General features: G+C 52.8%; 7 protein-coding genes across 7 annotated transcripts; 4 read left to right on the top strand and 3 right to left on the bottom strand.

The window, feature by feature from the left end:
• Positions 1-31: 31 nt before the first annotated feature.
• Positions 32-2094, bottom strand: QC764_704780 (uncharacterized protein; the record flags this gene model as incomplete). The annotated part of the gene is made up of 3 exons (XM_062950140.1): positions 32-378; positions 610-1430; positions 1487-2094. 3 exons carry the CDS (start codon positions 2092-2094, stop codon positions 32-34), a joined length of 1776 nt encoding a protein of 591 aa, XP_062795783.1.
• A 973-nt stretch (positions 2095-3067) lies between these two features.
• QC764_704790 (uncharacterized protein) lies at positions 3068-8464 on the bottom strand (the record flags this gene model as incomplete). Its single annotated transcript, XM_062950141.1, has 3 exons — positions 6125-8464; positions 4719-6074; positions 3068-4665 (listed from the first exon to the last, which is right to left on the bottom strand). The coding sequence occupies exons 1-3, from the start codon at positions 7632-7634 to the stop codon at positions 3068-3070; spliced, it is 4464 nt and encodes a 1487-aa protein (XP_062795782.1). The 5' UTR covers positions 7635-8464.
• QC764_704800 (uncharacterized protein) lies at positions 8150-11778 on the top strand (the record flags this gene model as incomplete). The annotated part of the gene is made up of 7 exons (XM_062950142.1): positions 8150-9073; positions 9269-9743; positions 9807-10094; positions 10149-10346; positions 10409-10456; positions 10521-11617; positions 11681-11778. Exons 1-7 carry the CDS (start codon positions 8977-8979, stop codon positions 11776-11778), a joined length of 2301 nt encoding a protein of 766 aa, XP_062795781.1. The 5' UTR covers positions 8150-8976.
• A 238-nt stretch (positions 11779-12016) lies between these two features.
• Positions 12017-12634, top strand: QC764_0109510 (uncharacterized protein; the record flags this gene model as incomplete). Its single annotated transcript, XM_062941147.1, has 2 exons — positions 12017-12067; positions 12179-12634. The coding sequence occupies 2 exons, from the start codon at positions 12017-12019 to the stop codon at positions 12632-12634; spliced, it is 507 nt and encodes a 168-aa protein (XP_062795780.1).
• On the bottom strand, positions 12104-13414 carry QC764_0109500 (uncharacterized protein; the record flags this gene model as incomplete). Its single annotated transcript, XM_062941146.1, has 3 exons — positions 12104-12584; positions 12662-13149; positions 13217-13414. 3 exons carry the CDS (start codon positions 13412-13414, stop codon positions 12104-12106), a joined length of 1167 nt encoding a protein of 388 aa, XP_062795779.1.
• Positions 13415-14948: 1534 nt separating this feature from the next.
• QC764_704820 (uncharacterized protein) lies at positions 14949-17567 on the top strand. Its single transcript, XM_062950143.1, has 4 exons — positions 14949-15202; positions 15277-15700; positions 15762-16095; positions 16173-17567. The coding sequence occupies exons 2-4, from the start codon at positions 15438-15440 to the stop codon at positions 17460-17462; spliced, it is 1887 nt and encodes a 628-aa protein (XP_062795778.1). The 5' UTR covers positions 14949-15202; positions 15277-15437; the 3' UTR covers positions 17463-17567.
• A 531-nt stretch (positions 17568-18098) lies between these two features.
• QC764_704830 (uncharacterized protein) lies at positions 18099-20110 on the top strand. Its single transcript, XM_062950144.1, has 2 exons — positions 18099-18624; positions 18694-20110. Exons 1-2 carry the CDS (start codon positions 18269-18271, stop codon positions 18851-18853), a joined length of 516 nt encoding a protein of 171 aa, XP_062795777.1. The 5' UTR covers positions 18099-18268; the 3' UTR covers positions 18854-20110.
• The last annotated feature ends 173 nt before the right edge of the window (positions 20111-20283 follow it).

Here is a 20283-nt window from a genome sequence, read left to right as displayed (position 1 = left end):
ATCTGAAGCCTAGCGTACTCTCATCTCCTCTTCATGAAATCAACACGCCGTTCACGCAAACCTTGACCGCCTGCCCATCCTTCAACTCGGCCAACATATCGTCACTCGCCTTCTGGCTGATCATGAACGTCGACACAGCAGGGAAGACCCCCGGGATCCGCGCAAAGGCGCTTGCATCCACCACTCTCAACCCACTCACCCCTCTAACCCTAAACTTGCTGTCCAGCACCGCCAGCGGGTCATTGTCCGCCCCGATTCTATTGGTAGAAGTAGGGTGGTGCCCAAAGGTCCGCTCATGAATCCAGTTTTCATCCTCCTTCCCGCAGTATCCATTCGCATCTGGTCCGGCATTGCACGGTGGCTCCACGGTGGTGATACCTACACGGGAGTACACCGTTCTGATCCAAGCGACAGTGTCCTTCATGGCCTCCATGTCCAACTCAGAACCGGGCGCGAAATGGTTAAAGTTGATCTCTGGAGTCTCGGTCGGGTCTGAGCTTCTAATCTTGACCCAGCCCTTGTTGTTGAGGGAGGATCCCTTCACCATGGAGACACCGTACGGGCTGCGCGGCTCAGTTGGGGTGCGAACCGGGTTATCAGGCCAGAAACCTCTGAACAGGAACCCTTGGCCACCCATTAGGAACATGTCTCTCTCCCCGTGGGCCGGGTGCTTGGTCTTAAACATGGAGACTTCCGCCAAACCGGAGCCGGCGCTGCCAGTGCCAACGATGGGCATTTCTTGATTGTCCATGAGGTTTTGACCGACACCGGGCAGATCTTTGATCAAAGGAATATTGTACTGCTTCAGGAGGGCTGCATCTCCAATACCCGACAGCTGGAGGAGCTGAGGGGAGTTGAAGGCACCTCCCGAGAGGATGACCTCGCGGCGGGCGTAAGCAGTGCGCTTGGTGCCTTGGGCATTGGCAGCGCGGCGCGAGTCACCCTTATATAGAGAGCGTCCGAACAAGTACTCAACTCCAGTGGCGCGGGGCTTGGCCGCAGTGCCATCGCATTTGGAGGTTGTATCAAAGAGAATCTTGGTCGCGAGGGAGGTAAGAGAGACGGTGAGGTTGGAGCCGACAGTGCGCTGTGTGTCTTGGATGTAGTTGCGGGAGGAGTATCGGTTGCCATTGGAGAAGGCATGGGTGACGAGACCGTAGATCGAGGAGGTCTGATCGCGGTTGGGGTTGATTTCGTTCGGGTCACGAGTCAACAAGTTGTTCATGGACTGCCCGGATAGGCCCCAGTCTTGCGCATATGTCTGCATCACACGGTTGCCCGAGAGCTGGCCGAGCTGGCGCTGTTGGGTCATGGAGCCCATGTTGGTCTGGAAAAAGCCGTCGAAGCCATGGTTTGCCGCGTTGGCAGCTCCACGGGTGGCATAGTTGTTCTTTTCAATCTTCTTGAAAATGGCGTGCATGTTCTCGGCTCTGTTCAAGGCTGTGTCAGCATCAACCCGGGAAGGGGCGGAATGGATTTAACACACCGCCAGCTGTCATCCCCTGTGACATTGGCATGAAAGTTCCAATCGCTATCACTCGGCAGCCAAGTGACCATGGCGTTGATCATGGACGAGCCACCGAGTGTGGAACCGCGAGGATAATACACTCCAAGCAGCGTAGAGCCAGCCGGTGCACCACTCTGTCCAACCCAATACCTGCCCTCTCTTGTCCTCCAGGTGAGATGACTATATTTGTTGTCTCTTGGATCGCCCTCTGGATAGTGCTTCACGAAGAAATCCCACGTAACGGTGGGGGTGTAACGACCGAAGCCTTGTCCCGGACTGTCGTCACCAGCTTCGAGGATCAGAACGGAATAGCCCGCTTTGGCAAGATTTGAAGCGACAACACCGCCTCCGGGGCCGCTCCCAACGACGATGTAATCGTAGATAGCGCCATCTCGGGGGGCCGTTTGAGCAGTTGCTGTGAGTGGGTTGAGAGTCAGCAAAAGAGAAAGTGACAAGAGGCTGGAAGCGCCTCCGCCTCCGTTGCTTGAGGAGCCCAATGGTAGCTTCATCTTGGCCGCCAACGAGACAAAGGGGGTAGAGAGCCAGCAAAGCTTCATTGTCAATACCTCCAGCGACAGTATGTTCATTTGTACTTTGTTCGTGAGCACCAGCCTCCCCACTTAACTCGGAACGATGCAGCCGAGCTCGCCTCAAACATCGAATCGTCGATATTGACAACGACCAAAGAGGGTCTTGGCATCCCCTGACGACTTTTTCCAAATGGTGAAATGGTCAGGGGCAACGGAAACCCCACCTCTCGGCTGGACATCCGAGTTGGAGTGAAGGTAATCTATTTGTGTGTCGAGGGTAATAAGGATGCCGGTAAATGGATTGGGGCGTTGAGTAAAGTTGAGCGAGGGCGGATGTCGTAAAATGTCCTTTGAAGCAGCAGGCAGTAACGTCAGTGGTCGGTACCTGATTGCAATGTACAGCAATTCGGCATCGCAATTTTTCTGTGGCTGATGTGCCACTTGGTAAGTCCCAAGGTGATGCAGGTGGCTCAAGCATTTCGTAAACCCTCTCGTCTCACCGTAGGCCTGCTTTTTGCTTGTCCTGGCTCATGTCGTTTCTGGGAAACCAGCGCGGCATTGCGTACGCAGGCATGGCACTTATCATGTTGGACACCTACCTTACATGGAAACTGTGCTTGATCTGCCGTTTGTCGCCTCGTCTTTCCCCAATTTAAGGCCCAGACGTACCGAGTGGGGAAGGGTGCATTGACGCCTTCTGCCGGGATACCGGAGTGGCAAGTTGCAACCTATCGATGCTCTCAGCTTCGCAACATTATAGCCGGAGATTTTGGCCTTCCGTTTTGGGGGGCGACACCAAGAAGACTGGCTCGAACCAGGCTCTCATCAATTCAAAAAAAACGAGTTAGCCTAAAGACCACGGGGAGGTGTCTAAGAAATGTCATCATTAAACCAACAAACCCAAGAGGTATCTAGACAACAAACTAACCACGAGAACAAGCAAATACGCAAACGCACCGAATGAAAAGCACACCGCAGGTGGAATATGAAAAGAGATGCCCGTTCAACCAGCTCTATGTCCCGCGCTCTTCTAGTCTTCATCCCAGTCCGAATCCCTATCCTCCATCTCGCCATACTGAGTCCCGTCATGCTCGAGTCGAGCCACAAACTGCTTGACAAATTTACCATCTGCATTGAGTCCCGCATACATGAGCGGCGTGAGGACGAGGGGAATTTGAGATGATCCCAAGTTCAATGCCTTGATATACGCCAGTTGTCTACCAGCCATTGCCCAGGCAAATTTGGGCGCCATTTTGTAGCACTGCTTAAAAGTGGCACTGGCCTTGAGCACCGTCCATGGGTCATAGGGGCCGTTACCACCAAAAAGCAAGGCCGTCTCAGGGTCTAGTTTGAGGGGCATCGACTCGGATGTTCGCGGTTGGATGACGTTCCACCCTCCAAAGATTTGAGTGACGGTTTCTGGGTACGAGAACTTGGAGTTACGGCCCTTGCCTTTGGCCATGCTTGTCTTCCAGTCCTTCTCCAATTGCGCAATATCGTTCTTCAGCCACTGGAGTATGCCGCGGATTGTCTTGGAACCCTGGCCTGCCTCTTCAAAGCTTCTGAAGTAGCTAACAAGATGTGGATCCCAATAATGTGCCGCTGAGTTGCTATTGGCAAGGGTGTCGGTGCCACGGGAGTTGATCAACTCGTTCAGGGCGTCCTTTTCACGACTAATGGCCGGTTTGGCGATGAAAAACTTGAGGTAGTCGATGATGTGCCGTGGTTCGTCCTGCCCGCTCCAGTGGTCGCCTTTGTATGCCGGGTCTGGAGGCTGCATATTGTGTGGGCCAAACTTCTCCTTTCGCAGACGCTCCCAGCTGCCTTTGTCGAAAAGAATACCCTGTTTGCTTTGGTCGACCAATTTCCCCACGAGGGCGCCGAGCCAGATGGCAGTCTCATCTCCAACGCTGTTGTTGTGATAGCAAAGCTTCTCTTTGTAGTTTGTGCACATGCCCAGAAAGTTGGGCTGCATTGAAAACTGAAAGCTTTTCTCAATCATGTCGTACACAGCAGCATCTGGGCTCTGTTCACCTGTCGCCAACATGAGATCGGAAAAGGTGGTCTTGTCTTTTCCCAAATATGCCGACAGATCCGGCTCTTCTGGCACCGCTGCGTTGACGAAGTTTTCCACGATCAGAGGATCCCAACAAACCCAAGCCATGTCACCGTCGTAGTCTCCACCGGAAAGCTTTTCGGCGAGTGGAACGTTCCCTTTTGATGAGAAGACAATGACGTCCTTCAAGGCGTGCAGCTGTGGTTTGAAGACAGCTCGCACCCTTTGCACGTCACTGGCAAAGTGGGCAGGAGACCGCGCGACAAGAACATCACAATCGGAGAGAAGGGTATAGGAGGTGTCATCGGCGTCGTTCCTGAACTTGGAAGAGAAGCCGACATGGACTTCCCCCTCCTCCAGGACTCCCCAAAAGTCAACGACCATGTAGATGTAGGCCGATCGGCCGACCTTGATGTTGAGCTTTGTGCTCAAGATATCGCACTTTTGCTTCTGGAGTTCCCACGCAATGTCTTGAATGTACTTTTGGTGCTTGGGATCGAAACCACTGCTGAGCAACAGATTCAGAACTTCTTCCTTTTTCTCGGGCAGGCCTCCCAGAAAGGCCACCTCTCCTATTTCCATGGTTAGCTACCTGCGACAAGCACTGTAGAGGCGAGAAACCCACCGTTCTTTACTCTGTCTGCTCGTCCACTCCAGTTCTCATGCAACCACTGACGTAGCAGGAGAGGATGCTTGAAAGCAGCCTTTTGGTCGTCAAACTCCTTTTTGAGATCATTGGTGAGACGTGCGCCTATGGCACGCTTCATCTGAGCCTTGTCTTTGGCTCTATCCTCCAAGACGGGGAGGAACTGCAGATTCAAACCAGCCGACTTGAGTTCAGTTGCGTACGCCCGTATTTCGAGAGTTCGTTGGTGGATGTCGACCGTCTGAGGGTCACATTCCCACTTCCGTTGCGACAGCCATGTCTCGATCCATTCTTCGTCGCCTGTATCAAGTACATCCATAATCCACATTCCTTTGGCGGAGCCGATGCGGCCCTGAACTGCCGAGGGGATCTCTGTGAGACCCATGATGTCTCTGATTTTTCGAGCCACCGTTCGTGACATGCGTCCGACGCCGTCGTTCATGACCTTGCCAATCGGTGACAGCATGTCTTGCGGCTGAACAAAAATCTGGGAAGCGCTGAAAATGACGGTTGGGAAGGTTTTGCTTAATCCCAGCTGGATGCGAGAGAAAAGCTTGAGATGCGGCTGTGACTGATTCTTGGGCTCGTCCAGGTTGAGTAGCCAGTTCAGCATCTGGCTCACTGTACAATCAGTGTGGCGACCCATGGGCTCATTGAGGGGGGGCACCGTCAATGCCTTGGCCCGTTGGAAGTTGGTTCCTGTCTCGGCAAAAAAGTGCAGGCGCTCTTTGGAAACAATTGTGGTCTTCTCTTCAGGCGCCAGGCTGTATTCTTTGATGGGCCTGCGGAACCCGGCATCCTTGGCGAAGAAAGCTCTCCAATGCCGTCCAACCAGGCTATGAGCACTGCTAGTAAGCCATTTAATAACCTCTTCAGCACCGTGTGGCTCGGCATTCTTGATCAGATCAGGAGCCGAGCTAGCAGTAGGTGACGACAGAAGGACCTCGAGGAACCGGTCAGCGCCAAACCGACGCGTTAGCCTACACCCTTGGTCAAGTCGCAGGGGTTTCATATCAACCAAAAATAGGGGCGCTTGCTTATCCTTGTCTGGATTGAAGTCCAGACTGATGGACATAAGAACAATACTTCCGTTGAGCTCGAAATTGTTCAGGGCGGCAGCGAAAACATCCGAAGGCGGGCGTTCTGGAAAGGTCTTGCCTCGAAAGATGTCGAGTCGGTACAAGCTGCTTCGAATGTCGGTGATATCCGATGTTGCCCACTCGGGTAGATAAACGAGGGATTCGTGTTCTGGGTCCACGTTGCAATGGTGAAGGATCCTCGTCACTTCCCATGCCACTGCCAGAGGGGCATCCGCTAACCAGGTCGGAAATCTTGCTGTCAAGATGTCAGTTTCTATGCTCGTTCTATGGGGAAAGAAAACATACGCCAGGTGTGGTCCAGTCGCGTCCGAATCGTGGCCAAACTTGCCAGTGCTGCTTTTGGTGCCCTGGGGGGCTGTGTGGCTTGCTTACGGGGCGGGAGTTGCTCGACCTGTTGGACCTGTTGTTGTTGCTGCTGTTGTTGTGGCTGGTGGCGGTGATGTTGTGCATGGTGTTGGGTAGGCTGACGGTAAGGCGGTGGCAAGACCGGTGGCTTGTGAGGCGTGTGGGTGGGCGTCGGCTGCAGCCGTGTTCCAAGATGCTCGATTTCGTACTCGGCCTCCACCGCATCCCTAACGTCTTCTGAAAAGTCAGTATCGAAATCGTTGGTCAAATCTATGACCTCTGCTGGCGCAACTTGGGGCTTAGTTGATATTGGGGCTCCATTGCTTGGGGGAAACAAGAGCCGCTTGGTTGTGTCCTGTTGAAGAAAGTGATATGCGGCTGGATTCTGCCCTTCGCAAAGCTCGTCCTGAACACCGGCCCGTTGCTGAGTGCAGCTGAATTTTGAGGTGACTGAAGGTTGAGATAGCCGAGAAACACTGTTTTGTGAAAGCCGGAATGGGACTGTCGTCGTTACCACCTCCTCTACACCGACATCCTCCTTCTTAATGGCTGTGTGGTGGCTGGTCCTGAGCGGTTGGGATTCGTTCACCGCCGTTGTATGGCTTGAGAGGCTGTATTGATCCGTCTTCCAGTAACTCGAACTTTGGTCAATCTCAAAAGACGGTTGCTGTGACCAGTTTGTCGATTTGGCGTGGTTGTTCCGTCGGCTTGTCTCGAGCACTACTGCCCCATTCAAACGCTGACGAGTCGGTACGATATCCAAGAGTTTGGAGAAGGGGACAGCCGAGACAGGAGTTGATGATGAACGACCCAGTGATGGAGGAGCAAAAGCTTGATCCCGTGGCTTCTTGCTGCTTCGAACTGGGTAATCTTCGTCATCCGAACGGCGCTTCGCAGAGCCAGCAGAAGAGGGTGACCTTGATCTCACATCGTGAACGGCCTGGTATATTCCTGCGGTAGCAGCAGCATCGCTACAGGATCGAGCGAAGGACCTGGATGCCATGGGAGTCAAGGTCTGCGCCCTCAGCAAAGTGCTTTGACGTTCCGCAAGAAGATTGCACAGAATTTGCTCGAGTTGGGCTCGTTCCCAGGGGTGGACGGCTTTTGGGGGTAAATCTTGAGACGAGGGCAGGGTTGCTGAATCTGCCCGTGGCTTGTGGACCCATTGCTGGCTGGCGGACTTTGCCTGATAAAAAAAATCATGGAGTATATGCTCCAAAGCTTCGTTGTCTTTGTAGCAGAGAAAGCGAATGGCCGAGATGATACGACGATGGCGTGCAGCTTCTTCCGTTTCGTGTCCGGTGGCTCTGGTGGGAGAGACATCGGGGACCTGTATGCTGAGGCCGTACATAAAATTGAGGCCCATGACTGTTTCATTGACCTTGTTATTCTTGCTAGGTGTAGCAGGAATCAATGGCCTGTTGTTTGGCATTGGGACTGGCATTGGCATTGTTGTGCAATGTGGGCCAGTGCCTCATTGGGGCTATAGAAGGGCAAAGCGTGGCAGAGGTGAGGTCGGAGGGAGAGTTCTGTGGTCGTCGATATCGTGTTGTTGTGTTGGACAGTGAGGGCATCTAGTGTTGAAGATCTGGGGAAAGTGGCAGGCGGGAGCTAATTTGGATGCTCCAGCTTCAGCTTGCAAATGGTGAATCTGACTGGTCGCAGCAGGGGAGAGGCTCCACACTCTGGGGTGAAAGAAGACTTGGCAGGCGCAAAGGATGTCGGGTGTGATACAAGAAGGCAGATGGGATGATGGTGCGGCGTCTGCTATGGAAGGTGGTGTGAAAAGACGAGAGGAGGAGATACCATAGGGAAGAGCACGTCGAAGTGAGATTGAATTTATTTTGGCGGCAATCGCGCCTGTTTGGAGTCCCGGTGAGCGACTTGAGAGAGCCTTGTCCTCCTCCCCAAGGCTTTGGGAGCATCTGGTTGTGATGGCTATTTCGTTTTTTTTGCAGTACGAAGTAGCAACTTTACAACCGGTCAAATGTTGCTCTTTTCACTCTTCAGAAGATCATTATCAAGTACTTGAATGCTTACTTTGAGCATCTGATCTCTTCCAGTACCCTCCCTACCTTCAGAAGAAAGCTCTCCTGCCGTCGAAGCCTTGGCACATGTGGGAAAGCACAGGCCACGCGGGTAGGTGTGGATCCCACTCCCACGATGGGCGAAGATGCAGGGACAGATTTCAGGTGACAGGTAGGTTGTCGACGAAAGGAACCATGGACTGGACCCTCGGATGGATGGTCCATTCGATAGGTGAGTGTCCCTCTCGATACACAGAGGGGTTGATGGGATCCTTTATGTATAAGGTAAGGGAGAGATGCCATTGCGGGGTCGAGACTGGAGGAGGGGCGCTCAGTCAGCAACCAGGCCGGTGGGGAAAAGCTGCAATGGTGATCCGTCCACCCGCTAATCCCGAGAACCCCACCTCAAAATTGAATGCTGGTCGCTGCTCGGCTTCTTTTTCGACAACAGACAACGACATCTCGGCTTTGCATCGGAATTCAACACCATCAACGGCTGCCATCATCCAAGGAACAGCGTGACGGCCCTGGGAAAACCACTTCATTGATTGCTCCAAGCCCTGGTCGCCCGCCGCCGCTGCTCCACCCTGAACCAGCTGCGAACCCAGCCCTGTTGCTTGCGCGGGCCACTCGCTGGAGCACCGCTGAAGTTTGGAGGCCCACCTTCGTCATTCGGTCTTCATTCGGCCACCTCGAGATAGCAATCGTACCTCCAACCCGGAACGAACGCCTGAACGGCCGCCCCCCCTTTTGCTGTAATCCCCAATGTCGGAGACACAGGACAGCCCGGGGCCCAACCTCGAGGATCTCACACCCGAGGAGGCCAACCGTATCATTCACTCCCACCGCAAAGTGAGATATGGTACGTGCTCTGCAGTGGCGTTTGTGTGACGACTCATCTCCAACGCCATCGTCCCCCTTTCCATCCTGTTTGTTTACTTGTGTCAAGCGCCCCTGCCCATCTCATCTCATCTCATCTTATCCAATCCTTCCATTCTATCTTGCCCAAGACATTGCAATATTCCATCTCCTGCCAGTGCGCTGACGGGATTCCTAGGCACTGCATGCTGGCCATGCAGACAGAGGAAAGTCAAGTGTGACAACAAGAGCCCCTGTGAGAACTGCGTCAAGAGAGAACATCCGTCGCTCTGCTCTTACAAGCCCAACCGGTCAGCCACAAGCAAGAGTGGCTCGTTTGGCACCGAGTCCCTCACTCCGGGAAAGAAACGCCCACGGTCTCCAGATGATGCAGACACCCGAAGCCAGAGCAACGACCCTCGTGAAGCCATCAGCACTTACGAACCAGACACAGCCGAGACCACGCGTTATGTTGGCCAGAACAGCATACCAGCTTTGCTCAGAGAACGGACAGCAGCAAACGAACCCCAGGACGTCAACGAGATACGCCAAGACATGCGGTCCCTCCTCGGCCTCGACAACTCGGCACCCTTCCCGCTCATGTCTTCCCGTCATCTCGACCGGCTGACCTCTGACATTTCGGCCGAACTTCCCTCTGACCGGGAAGTCATGAAGTATGTCACTGTCTCCTGTTCCAGTTGCGTCCTCCCACGCACACCCCGCTCACGTGTCTGCAGGCTATTCCGAACGTACAAGGAGATTCCCCAGCCATTCTGGGGGTTTGTCATTGATATTGACGACCTTGAATCTCGACTCATGGTGTACCTGGAGGACAGAGCCAAAAATGCCAGGGCGTCCACCAAAGCCACGAAACCCGTCTCTGCGTCATGGCTAGCCATCTTGTTTGCCGTTCTTGCTGTTGGCTCACAGTATCACGATTCACCTTATCATGTGCGAACCCGGGACTCCCAAAAATACATACAGATATCTTTTCACTTTCTTCGTCTTGGAAACTTCCTTTTGAGGTAATAATGCGCCTGGCTGCTCAGGATACCAGCGGTTTTCTGACATTGTTCCAGACCAAATCTGGACTCCATCCAGGCCTTGCTCATGACGAGCTTTGTGTTGCTTAACGACATGAAGGCCGAGGCATCGTGGGCATTGATGGGCCTCACTTGCCGCCTAGCCCAGTCTCTTGGCCTCCATCGGCCACAACAACTAGATGGTCGGCCGAGCCCAGAAGCGGAGAAGAGAGAGGTGTCACGCCGAAAACTTTGGTATGTACCACGCCCGACTACTCACCCACGCAACATGTATAATTTGTCCTGACGCCTTCCAGGTGGACTTGCCTATGGCATGATACCCTAACATCACTTTCCTTTGATCGGTGAGTCCCATTCTACAATTTGCACCCTCCTTCTTCCTTGCGTCCCTTACTAGAACTCTTTTAGCTCCCCCATCACCAACATACCATGTTGCCCTATTCCCATGTCCCAAACTGCCGAGACAGAGGGCTGGGCATACCTCGAGGCCATGTACCATCTCTGCAAGATCATATCTCAGCGGCTCAACCCCGACGCTGCCTCCAACGCTACGTACAGTCAGATCTTGGATAACTGCAAGGCTGTCGAACATATCCGGGATAAATGCCTGAATCAGCTGCGGAACAAGGATGCTTGCAAGTCAGCATTGGACCGCCTACAACATTTTGCCATTCGGTTACACACTTCGTTCATTCTGTCAGTTTGCTGTCGGCCAGCTTTGATGCGTTCCGAGAGTACCCGTCTCGACGCGCCACAGAAGAAGTTCCTCGCCGACAGATGCAAGCTGAACCTGACCGAGACAGTGCGCATGTTTCTCGCCATGCACCAGCTTTCAGTCATCCCCACTCGTTCATGGGCCTTCACCTACCATGGGCTTTCCTCGGCTGTGCTTTTGGGAATTCTGGGTGACTCCAAAGGGGATCCTGAAGTCCGCCAACTGCAAGGGGACCTGATATCGGCGCTTTCGGCAACAGCAGCCAAGGAGCAAACGTCCCCCCAACCACACATCCATCGGTCTGACCACGATATTGAACTTTCGGGTCCCCTGTCCCGTGCTTTAATGGCACTCAAGAATATCTACGATCATGGATCCGTAATCGGCCCCGGCCCCATGAAGGAGAGCGGTGTGAACTCTGGCGCGGGCTCTGGCACCCGAACACCACTGCAGCCAGGGACTCAATCAGGATATCCTATTCATGGTCTTCCGCTGCCACAGGACTCCATTTCCCGGATGCCCACTAGTTTGGATCCACATCAAAATGCAGCCTTGGCCATGGCAGAGATGCAGCAGAACGGAGGACAATTGGGTGACATGCAACACAGGCATGTATCTCTCTATACCAGGACGCATATGTTCCCATCGACAGCTACTGACAGAACGATCAGCAACATGCCCTTTGTGTTCCCCCCACCACAGCAAAATCAGCAACAATTGAGCGATGTTTCCAATTTTGACCCTGCCACTTACATGTCACCCATGGACCTGTACGACCACATTTTCTGGGGTATGTCATGTACGATGTTGCACGTAACAGGGGAACCCAGTTCTAATTCAAGGTTGACTCCAGACACTCCTGATCCGTTCGGCACTCCGGTAGACTCGATGAATTTTGACTTTCTTGCACACCCACCACCGGGCCAACCACAGCAGCAGTTTTACTTCTAGCAGTTTTTGTAGCGCACTTGGGACGAGGCTACGATCTGTATGATAATGTCTGCTGGGGCTTTCAATGAAAGATGAATGTGTGTATATCGTGTAGGGCGCTATTTCCTGGGTTCATTGCGCGTCGCACTTGAATTGATCTTGACCAGTCGCAGCATGTTTCACAACCTGGGTTTGGCGTCGGGCAGAACAGTTTGAGCTTCGAAGAATATTGTATTCGTGAGGAAGGGGTATAATACAAATGACTCGTCCGTGTGCGATGTGCACTGTCATATATGGTACAGCGATGCAGGTATGTACACTTAAGTTCACATTGATCCCCATCAGATCATCGAATGTCCCTACTGACAATACTGACCCCATCTAGACTTTCCGACTTGTAGATCACATGAGCCTCGAATAGGTTGACCTTCGTCTGCTGTGGCGACAGCTCAACCTCACTACCGGTCCCGTCAGAATACTCGACCGTTACCGCCGCACCTTTGTTCGCGCCACTGCGGGCGCGCGAGTGCTGTCCTCTGCCGACGTAGTAAACGCCCGTTTCGGGATCCACTGTTCGGATGCGGCCGGTTCCATCAACAGCAACGCCGGCACTCATAGCGCCCGTGGGATGAGCCCTGCTACCACCAGTGGCCGATGCCAATCTGGGGAAGTAGGTCGCCAAGAAGGGGCGGAGGGTAGGCAGGCAGGCGCAAGTGATAGCCGAGGTCAGCTCGCCAACGGACCAGAGGGAGGACGTGACGTTTTCCCAGGGGAAGTCTTCGTGCAGTTGAAGATACTTGATCCGGATCATGGAGATGATGACGGTGCTGCCGCAGAGGGTCGACTTGTGAGCAGGGTTCACAAAGAAAAGGGTTAAAAAAGGGGGTGCGGAAGAGAGACTCACAAGAAGCCCAAGCTGAAAATGCCAATCAGCACATACTTCTGACCTTTGGCCAGCTTCAATTTCCACATAGCCGGCAAAGGCAGCGCAAAGACAGCCACATCCGTCACGATATTGCCCGCGGCATTGATGTACCATTGAGGTATGTTTGGAATACACGTGGCACCTTCGATATCGGGCACCCCGAGCCAAAACGCGCGGATGGGAGTGCAGATGAAGATGCCCACCAGGATTTGGGAGAGGGCCCAGCCCCCGACGATGAAAATGGCGACGAGATAAACGATGCGCATATGCTGGACAGCCAGAACGCGGTAGTATTGGAAGAGAAACGTGAGCTTGAGGAAGAGGAGGGCGCAGCAGTACATCACGATGGAAACGTAAAAGTCTCGAAGGTACAGGGGAATATCGTTCTGTTTCATGACCGAGATGTGCCTTCCCAGGCCAAAGGTTGTCATGTGGCCGATGGCGATGGCTGATCCACATGTCGTGAGCTGGGCGAGATGGTCATGTTGGATTCTTGAAGACTGGTGGATTTTGGCAAAGGGGCATTGTACTCACCAAGCCTAGGATGCAGGCGTAGTCATCTATTCCAAGCTGCTTGATCATCTTGCCCCGCGTCCACAGGCGCATGCCTACCATTACAGTTGACCATACCAGGCAGAAGATGATAGCCCCAATCACCGTAGAGGATTTGTCTTCGTGGGCGTTGGACGAGAGCGGTAGTGGTGGCGGACTGGCTGATGTTGCGTCTGTCATTGTGGAAGATGGTCAACATCTGATAGTGTCTCACGGCGGGAATGTCAGTGATGGACTTGGGTGGCCTCCAAAATGCAACGAGAGTCTAAGAGCTCAAAGGGTGGGGTATTTGATGTCTGGGAAACTTGAGGGGATGGCGTTCGGTCTAGACCACCATCTCGCTTTGGTCTCCGTCACCAGGAAAAGCTCTTTGATGATCTGCTCCTGTACTGGGTGTGGTGGGCTGCAGCAGCTCTCCCCAAAATGAAGGTCAAAGAGACGCCATGAAGCGTGCCGCAGAAACAATAATGTGTCATAGTTCGGCCCTACGAACACGAACCGCACGTCAAACTGGGTATCACCACTTTCCCCTCGGCGAGATCATCGCCACCTAGAGGAAAGCTGTAACGGGTGTGTGTGGAAGAGAGGTCCAAGCTCCAAGCTGAGGGGGATTAACGGTGCGGCTAGGTGAAGAGGCGACGTTCGTTCCAGTACCACGAGATGGCTGACTTGGCGTATGCAGGCACTGAAATCAAGATGTGGTCTGTTCGTCGATCAAATGGTTACCACCCCTTGAGCCCTTCGAAGGTTTTGCAGGCTTTTTTGCGCAAGCCCACCTTCAAGGAATGACACGTGAGATTATGGGCAAGCTCGGGCTATAGGCATGGGTGTGGTGTTCCAATCATGTCACAATTTTGTCCAACACGTTTGTGGTTGGAACCATGAGCTTGGTAGTCAAGGCCCTTTCGAGGTGGACCTTGGGTCTTTCAAGACCTTAGATTTCATGAAGGCAATTGAAGATGGGTAGGAAGTCGACCGCTCTTTTGATACACTTGAGGTCCGCCAGTGAAGTAGAAGTCTCCAATTCTTCGGTCAACGATGTGCTTACCCACCCACCTACCTACCTACCTACCTACCGATCAAAGACAATAACTACCTGAGGACCCCCTTCGCAAACCTAAACACACGATACACCACCTTGTACGAGCGAGTCAAATGGTGCTTGACTGGAGCTTCATCACTTTTGTTTGTCTTCTGCGGGCTTCTCAAGCCGAATCAGGCAGCTCACGCGAGGTTGGTCCCCGGACCTTGGCATGGTGAGCGCTGCCGTGTTGCGCCTATCCGATTCCCGTTAGAATGCGGAGATGCGGTGGATCTGGGGGTCGCTTTGACATCTTGCCCCTCTGCACATATCGCGAATGAAAACACCGAGGACCCGTTCACAATTGCGCTAGAGAATTTCAATCCTGATGTGGCTCAATTTCGGTGGAAGGGAAACAACCTTCTTCTGTCTGGAACCCATCTCAAGAGAAGGGTCTGCATTCTGCAATGCAACCCGGCTCCCAACAACAAAAACCATGCCATAGGGTGCCAGCGTTGGTCCCGCCTTGGTGGTCCAGTGGTCGGTCGATTGATTTCGTGCCGTGTCTTGCCAACAGTCCATGCATATTGTATAATACTTTTCCACATAGCACGTGGCCTCCCAAGACATTTTTCAACCGCCCATCAATCAGGCAACATTTGATTCCTTACTAAGGCAGGGGGAAGAGAACCCATCCACTGCCGTCACCGCTGGAGACAAAGAACACTCGCGGACGACCAATAGCATCCCGCACCATCCCGCGACCGGGAAAGCTGCCCGATTTGCCGCAGGCGTTTTCTGTCACGGAAACTACACCGTCATGACTTTATTGACAGCTATGGTCTTGGGAGGCTGTACAAATGGAGCCGTCGCTGCCAAAAAAGCCCTCTACAAAACTCCGCGCCCATAAGATGGCAGGGAAAAGCGACTGCCTGGAATATGATGGGGTACGCTACGCCTTAGCGATGGAGCTGGGCTATACAGCGTAGTATCCGCTAACTTTTTTTTGACTTCACCCCAGTTTATCCGCTGTCATTGTGAGCTTGCTTGGGACACCATAGTTCCAGCTGGCAGGCAGAGGGCTATGGCATTTCTGATATTTAAAGTCACGATGGCCTCCTCTCTTCTGCTTTCACTTTGGCAACCAGGACCACCTTGCCAACATCGTCATCCCTAGTCACGATGGCCATCAAACAGTGGATGGGCCTGCTCCTCGCAGGCTCCTCGCTTTCTTCTGCCTTGCCCAGCTCCAAAGTCGCCGCACGCACTACAGATGCCGCCACCGAGTTTGTGGATAATCTTGTTGCTGAACTGACTGCAGCCTACAACGATCATCAAATCCGTGCGCCCCAGTGCGCTCAAGAATCGACCTTGGTCGTGGACACTGGCTATGCCAAGTACAGGGGCTACTACGACTCAGCATCTGCTCTGAATCACTGGAAGGGGTAAGTTCGAGACATAGCAAATTCCTCTTTCCTGACCTCTCTGCTGACAAGAATACCTTAGCATCCGATACTCGCAGGCTCCCACGGGAAGTCTGAGATGGCAGCCTCCCCGTTTCCCTGCTCTGGCCCCATCTGCGCCAGTCACTGATGCCGACGCCTTTGGCAACACATGCTATCAACACACTCCGCGTACAGCATTTGGCTCTTTCCCTGGGCCCCCTGGTAGCGAAGATTGCCTCTTCCTCAATGTCGTCGCCCCTGCCAATGCCACCAAGCTTCCAGTCGTGGTTTGGATCCACGGCGGAGGCTATGGGTATGGTGATAGTTCGCAAGATCTGACCCAGCTTATCAACGACAATGGGAAGACTTTCATTGGTGTTTCTATCAACTATCGTGTAAGTTGTGCATCCCCTTGTACAACATCGTGCTTTGTACTTTGGAAAAGTGGTTACTGACATACATGCTCAAAAAGCTTGGTGCCTTTGGTTACCTGTCCTCCCAGCAGGTCAAGGACAATGGTGTTGTCAATGCCGGTCATCTTGACCAGGCTCTTGCTTTGGCCTGGGTCAAGCTCCACATCTGCAAATTTGGTGGTGATCCTTCCAAGGTCACTATCGCCGGGCAGTCCGCCGGTGCTGGCTCCGTTATGCACCACGCATTGGCTGTCAACGGTGACCTCGGCTCTCTTTTGTTCGACAAGGGACTTGCTCAGTCTCCCTACCTGCCTTACCAGCCCAACTTCAACGATGCTATCCCTACCAGCAGATATTATGCCTTCTCCGCCGCTGCCGGCTGCCCTTCCTCCGGCAGCGTCTTTTCTTGCCTGCTTAGCAAGAGCGCTGCCGACCTCGAGCTTGCTTCGCTTTCAGTCACTTCTTCGTCAACCCAGGGAAGTTGGGGCTTCTGGCCTGTGACTGATGGCGTGTACATCAAGAACCGTCCCACTGCACAGCTCACCGCCAAGAGGGTCAACGGCAACAAGCTCCTCGTGGGTTACAACGCTCATGAGGGACCCCTCTTTGTGCCTGGGTCCGATGCGATCGAGACTCAGGCCGACCTCCTCGCCTGGATGGCTCTCTGGTTCCCCAACCTCACTTCGGCCCAGCTGAACAGCATCCTGGCCATCAATCCCAACTCGGCGCTGAGCTCTGCTTCCGGTCCCAGGTTTGAGACTGATGGTCTAAACACCGGCGGCTTCAACGCCATCAACACCAGTCCCGACGGCGTCGGCCAGAAGCAGAGAGGCAACAATATCTACGCCGAGGCTACCTTTGCATGCCCTGCGTACTGGCTCGCCGATGCTTACTCGGGCAATCCGGGCAAGTCTTCCTGGCTGTATCAGTTCTCTGTTCCTTTTGCCTACCACGGAGCCGATATCAACGCAGCCTTTGGACCCAGCACCCCCAGCCTCCCCAGCGACATTACCCTCGCGTTCCGCAAGGCCTGGGGCAACTTTATCGTCGGTGGAAACCCATCCATCGCCAATACGATTGCGAACGGAGCCTCCTCTGCGTCTCCTAGCGCATACCACCCCGCATCCAACTGGCCTGTCTGGAACCAGAACGCGCCCCAGTTTGTCAATTTCAACACAACCGGCGGGACTCTCGCTACTGTTGAGCTTCCGTTGGTGGGGCCCTATCCCCAGTATGAGGGTCCGGGCATCAAGAATGCCATTTCAGTTCATAATGCCAACACTTGGGAGGCTTACCGTGGGGACAGATGCGCCTTCTACAAGAATCTTGGCCCATACATGCCGAACTGAGGCCATTTGGTGCGCAGATGGGAGAAGGATCACAATCCACAGTGCAAAGAGCGGTTACGGTGTAGTACCTAAGTAGTTCAAAAATCATACAAGATTCATTCTCAGTATTGGGAGTACATGATCTGTGACATGACGACATGCCGGCTGCGGAATTCGTGATATTTTGACCATATCGAAAATAATTGTGTGGTTCGGCGATAATGCTGGCAAACCCCGGTTCCGGCTCGGCGGCCATAACCCACCATTGTGTTGCAAATGCTGTACCCCACATCACGACATCCTTTTGGTATCAATTGCAACACCAGCTACACCACACTAACCTGCAAGGAACCCGCCTCTCGTCCTATTCGGTGCATTTCAACTGGAAGCAAGGAGTCTCGGTTCTTCTGGCGTCTTCCAAGCTCTGATAGTTGGTCCGATGACGGACAGCCAAGCACTGGCATCGAGGTGATTGTCACGTTCCCTGGACAGCAGCTGCTCAAGTCGAGCTGAATATTTGTTGACGAGCCACACGTAACGTGGATTTGTAATTCCAGTTACACATCCCGCTTCAGAAACTAAAAGCACACCATTGGGTAGAATACATTAATAATGCGAGGTGATACAGGGCCCTGGTTGTGCGACCTGAGAGAGCGAGAAGAACCTAACCAGAAATATAAACACGTCTTTGTTTCCTCTGTCAAAAGCTCTGAAAACTTCTCATACCAATCCTCTACCCTCAGCGCAGATTGCCATATACACTACCACTTAACCTACCTTATCATCATCTTTTCTTCCTCGTCACGAGCTGTGCACAAACCGCCAACATGTCTCTCACTCTCTCTTCCATTACTATTTCTACCTTTTCCAAGGGTCTCTCCACACTCGTTCATATTCTCCAAAAGGCCGAAGAATATGCTGCATCACAGGGCCTCGACGCCAATGCCGAGTACATCAATGCCAGGCTCATCGATGACATGCTCCCCCTGACCTTTCAAGTTCAGAATGTTACCAACACTGTCCGCAAAACCCTCACCCGCTCCCAAGGGAAGGCTGATGAGCCTTGGGAAGATGGAGAGAAGACATTTGCCGATTTGTATGCCCGTATTGAGAAGGCGAGGCAGGTGATCAAGGAGGCCGATGCTGCTGCTATTGACGCCAAAGCCGATGAAACTGTCGATCTGTGAGTCCACCCGATCCATCGTGGCGGAGCTTGTAACAAAGGACACATTGCTGATTTTGGAAAACATAGTGCTTTGGGGCCAACAACCGTCAAGATTGTCAGCAGAGACTCAGTCCTCAACCAGGGAATCCCCAACTTCTTCTTCCATCTCAACACGGCGTATGCCATTCTCAGGAGCAAAGGCGTTCCAGTTGGCAAAAGAGACTACATTGGAAGCTTCTTGGCTTAAGGTACCTCTAGGCAGCCATTACAATCTCAAGCTTTAGAAGCTTCGATTCAATTCAGGAACTTGGAAACAACTAATACCTCAGCGTCCCATGAGTCATCACTGTGGAGCTATTTCCCCAGCTTTTAAATGGCATCGTAACTGAATGCTGCCTAAGGTAATGATGGTACAACAAACGCCTCCGGTCACTTTGACAGTGTATAATCGTTCTTGTGGGTCGCTGCCTAGGTGTGAGTGAGTGCTCGAACACTCCCTCTGTGACAAAAGGCCAGATCGTCATGCTCCACAAATGTGTACCTCATTCTATGGTGAGCCACTGAACTTTAAGAATCTTCAAAGCCTCTGTAGGTTTTTGGAAATCAGAATTATTTTCCATGCGAAAGAGGTTGTTTGTTGAGTAAGGAAAGCTTTCATGAACAAGGCCTGCGTTCTTAGAGAGATAATGTGAAACGTGTTGTTTCATTTTTTTCCTGTTGCGACTATATAAGGAGCACGTACCACTACTGTCTTACTACTAAATAGATATATACCTGGAATCCTATCACTGTCTCATCATCATTCTCTCCATCACACCTTTATAACAACTCAATCGCCGACCAAGACTTTCTTCCTCTTACCATACCTACCTCTACCTTCAACCTTCTTCCCTCCCCAGAAAAGATGTCTGGCAATAGCACTAACGGCACCACCGCCATCACCACCACCGCCATTACCACCACCACCAGCAACAGCAGGAACAACAACCACAACAAGATGAATCAGACCCACTCCATAAACCTCCTAACTCTTTCCACCCCCGCTGAGTTCGCCGAGCTTGCTAACTGTCAGCTAGATACTGCGACAGAACTGATGCAGAATTTGCATGGGCTCATACAGTCAAATAACGGTAGACGAGGACTGTACCTTCGACCTGGACAACGTCGGTGAGCAGGGATGGAAGTCTGATCGTTGGCTGAATCCTCTTTAAACAGTCAAACTCAGTGCTCGGCAGATGTAGAAGAAGCGGGAGGGATGTGCGCCAAGAAGGGGCAAACCATGGAAATCTAAACAGGGCTGGACCAGTTGTAAAGCCAAGCTTTGTTCATTGACTGCAGGTCCGGGCGGGGGAAGGGGGGGCGGAGAGCAACAGCGAAGCTTTTTTGACTCTAGCCGATCATGTATTATGATTGTAGCCACCCCCACATCCCCACGTTTGGTGTTGGTTGTTGCGAGTGGGCAGGGGCCAAGATAACGGTTTTGATATGGCTTAATGACTTTCCCAATCAAGATTATCAATAGCAAATAAACAGCTCAACGGTAGGACGAACCTGCCTTTCTGTATGCGCACACCGCCAATAGTGTCATTGCCTCGCCCCGGGCGCTTTGGCTGTATAACATTCTCACAAGATCATATGCATTGTTCTAGAACAAGGCAATGAAGCATAGGCGCGAAG

The sequence above is a fragment of the Podospora pseudoanserina genome (genome assembly GCF_035222485.1).
Source record: "Podospora pseudoanserina strain CBS 124.78 chromosome 7 map unlocalized CBS124.78p_7.2, whole genome shotgun sequence".
Classification (NCBI taxonomy): domain Eukaryota; kingdom Fungi; phylum Ascomycota; class Sordariomycetes; order Sordariales; family Podosporaceae; genus Podospora; species Podospora pseudoanserina.
Note: the sequence above shows the minus strand (reverse complement) of the source record. Positions and strands in the feature narration are given on the sequence as shown.

What these genes read in the sequence shown, in the direction of transcription:
- QC764_704820 (XM_062950143.1), top strand. Translation starts at nt 15,438, where the DNA reads ATGGCCATCAAACAGTGGATGGGCCTGCTCCTCGCAGGCTCCTCGCTT. An exon ending in GCTCTGAATCACTGGAAGGG is followed by an intron (nt 15,701 to 15,761) that starts GTAAGTTCGAGA and finishes AGAATACCTTAG; the next exon opens with CATCCGATACTCGCAGGCTC. An exon ending in GTGTTTCTATCAACTATCGT is followed by an intron (nt 16,096 to 16,172) that starts GTAAGTTGTGCA and finishes ATGCTCAAAAAG; the next exon opens with CTTGGTGCCTTTGGTTACCT.
- QC764_704830 (XM_062950144.1), top strand. Translation starts at nt 18,269, where the DNA reads ATGTCTCTCACTCTCTCTTCCATTACTATTTCTACCTTTTCCAAGGGT. An exon ending in GCCGATGAAACTGTCGATCT is followed by an intron (nt 18,625 to 18,693) that starts GTGAGTCCACCC and finishes TGGAAAACATAG; the next exon opens with TGCTTTGGGGCCAACAACCG.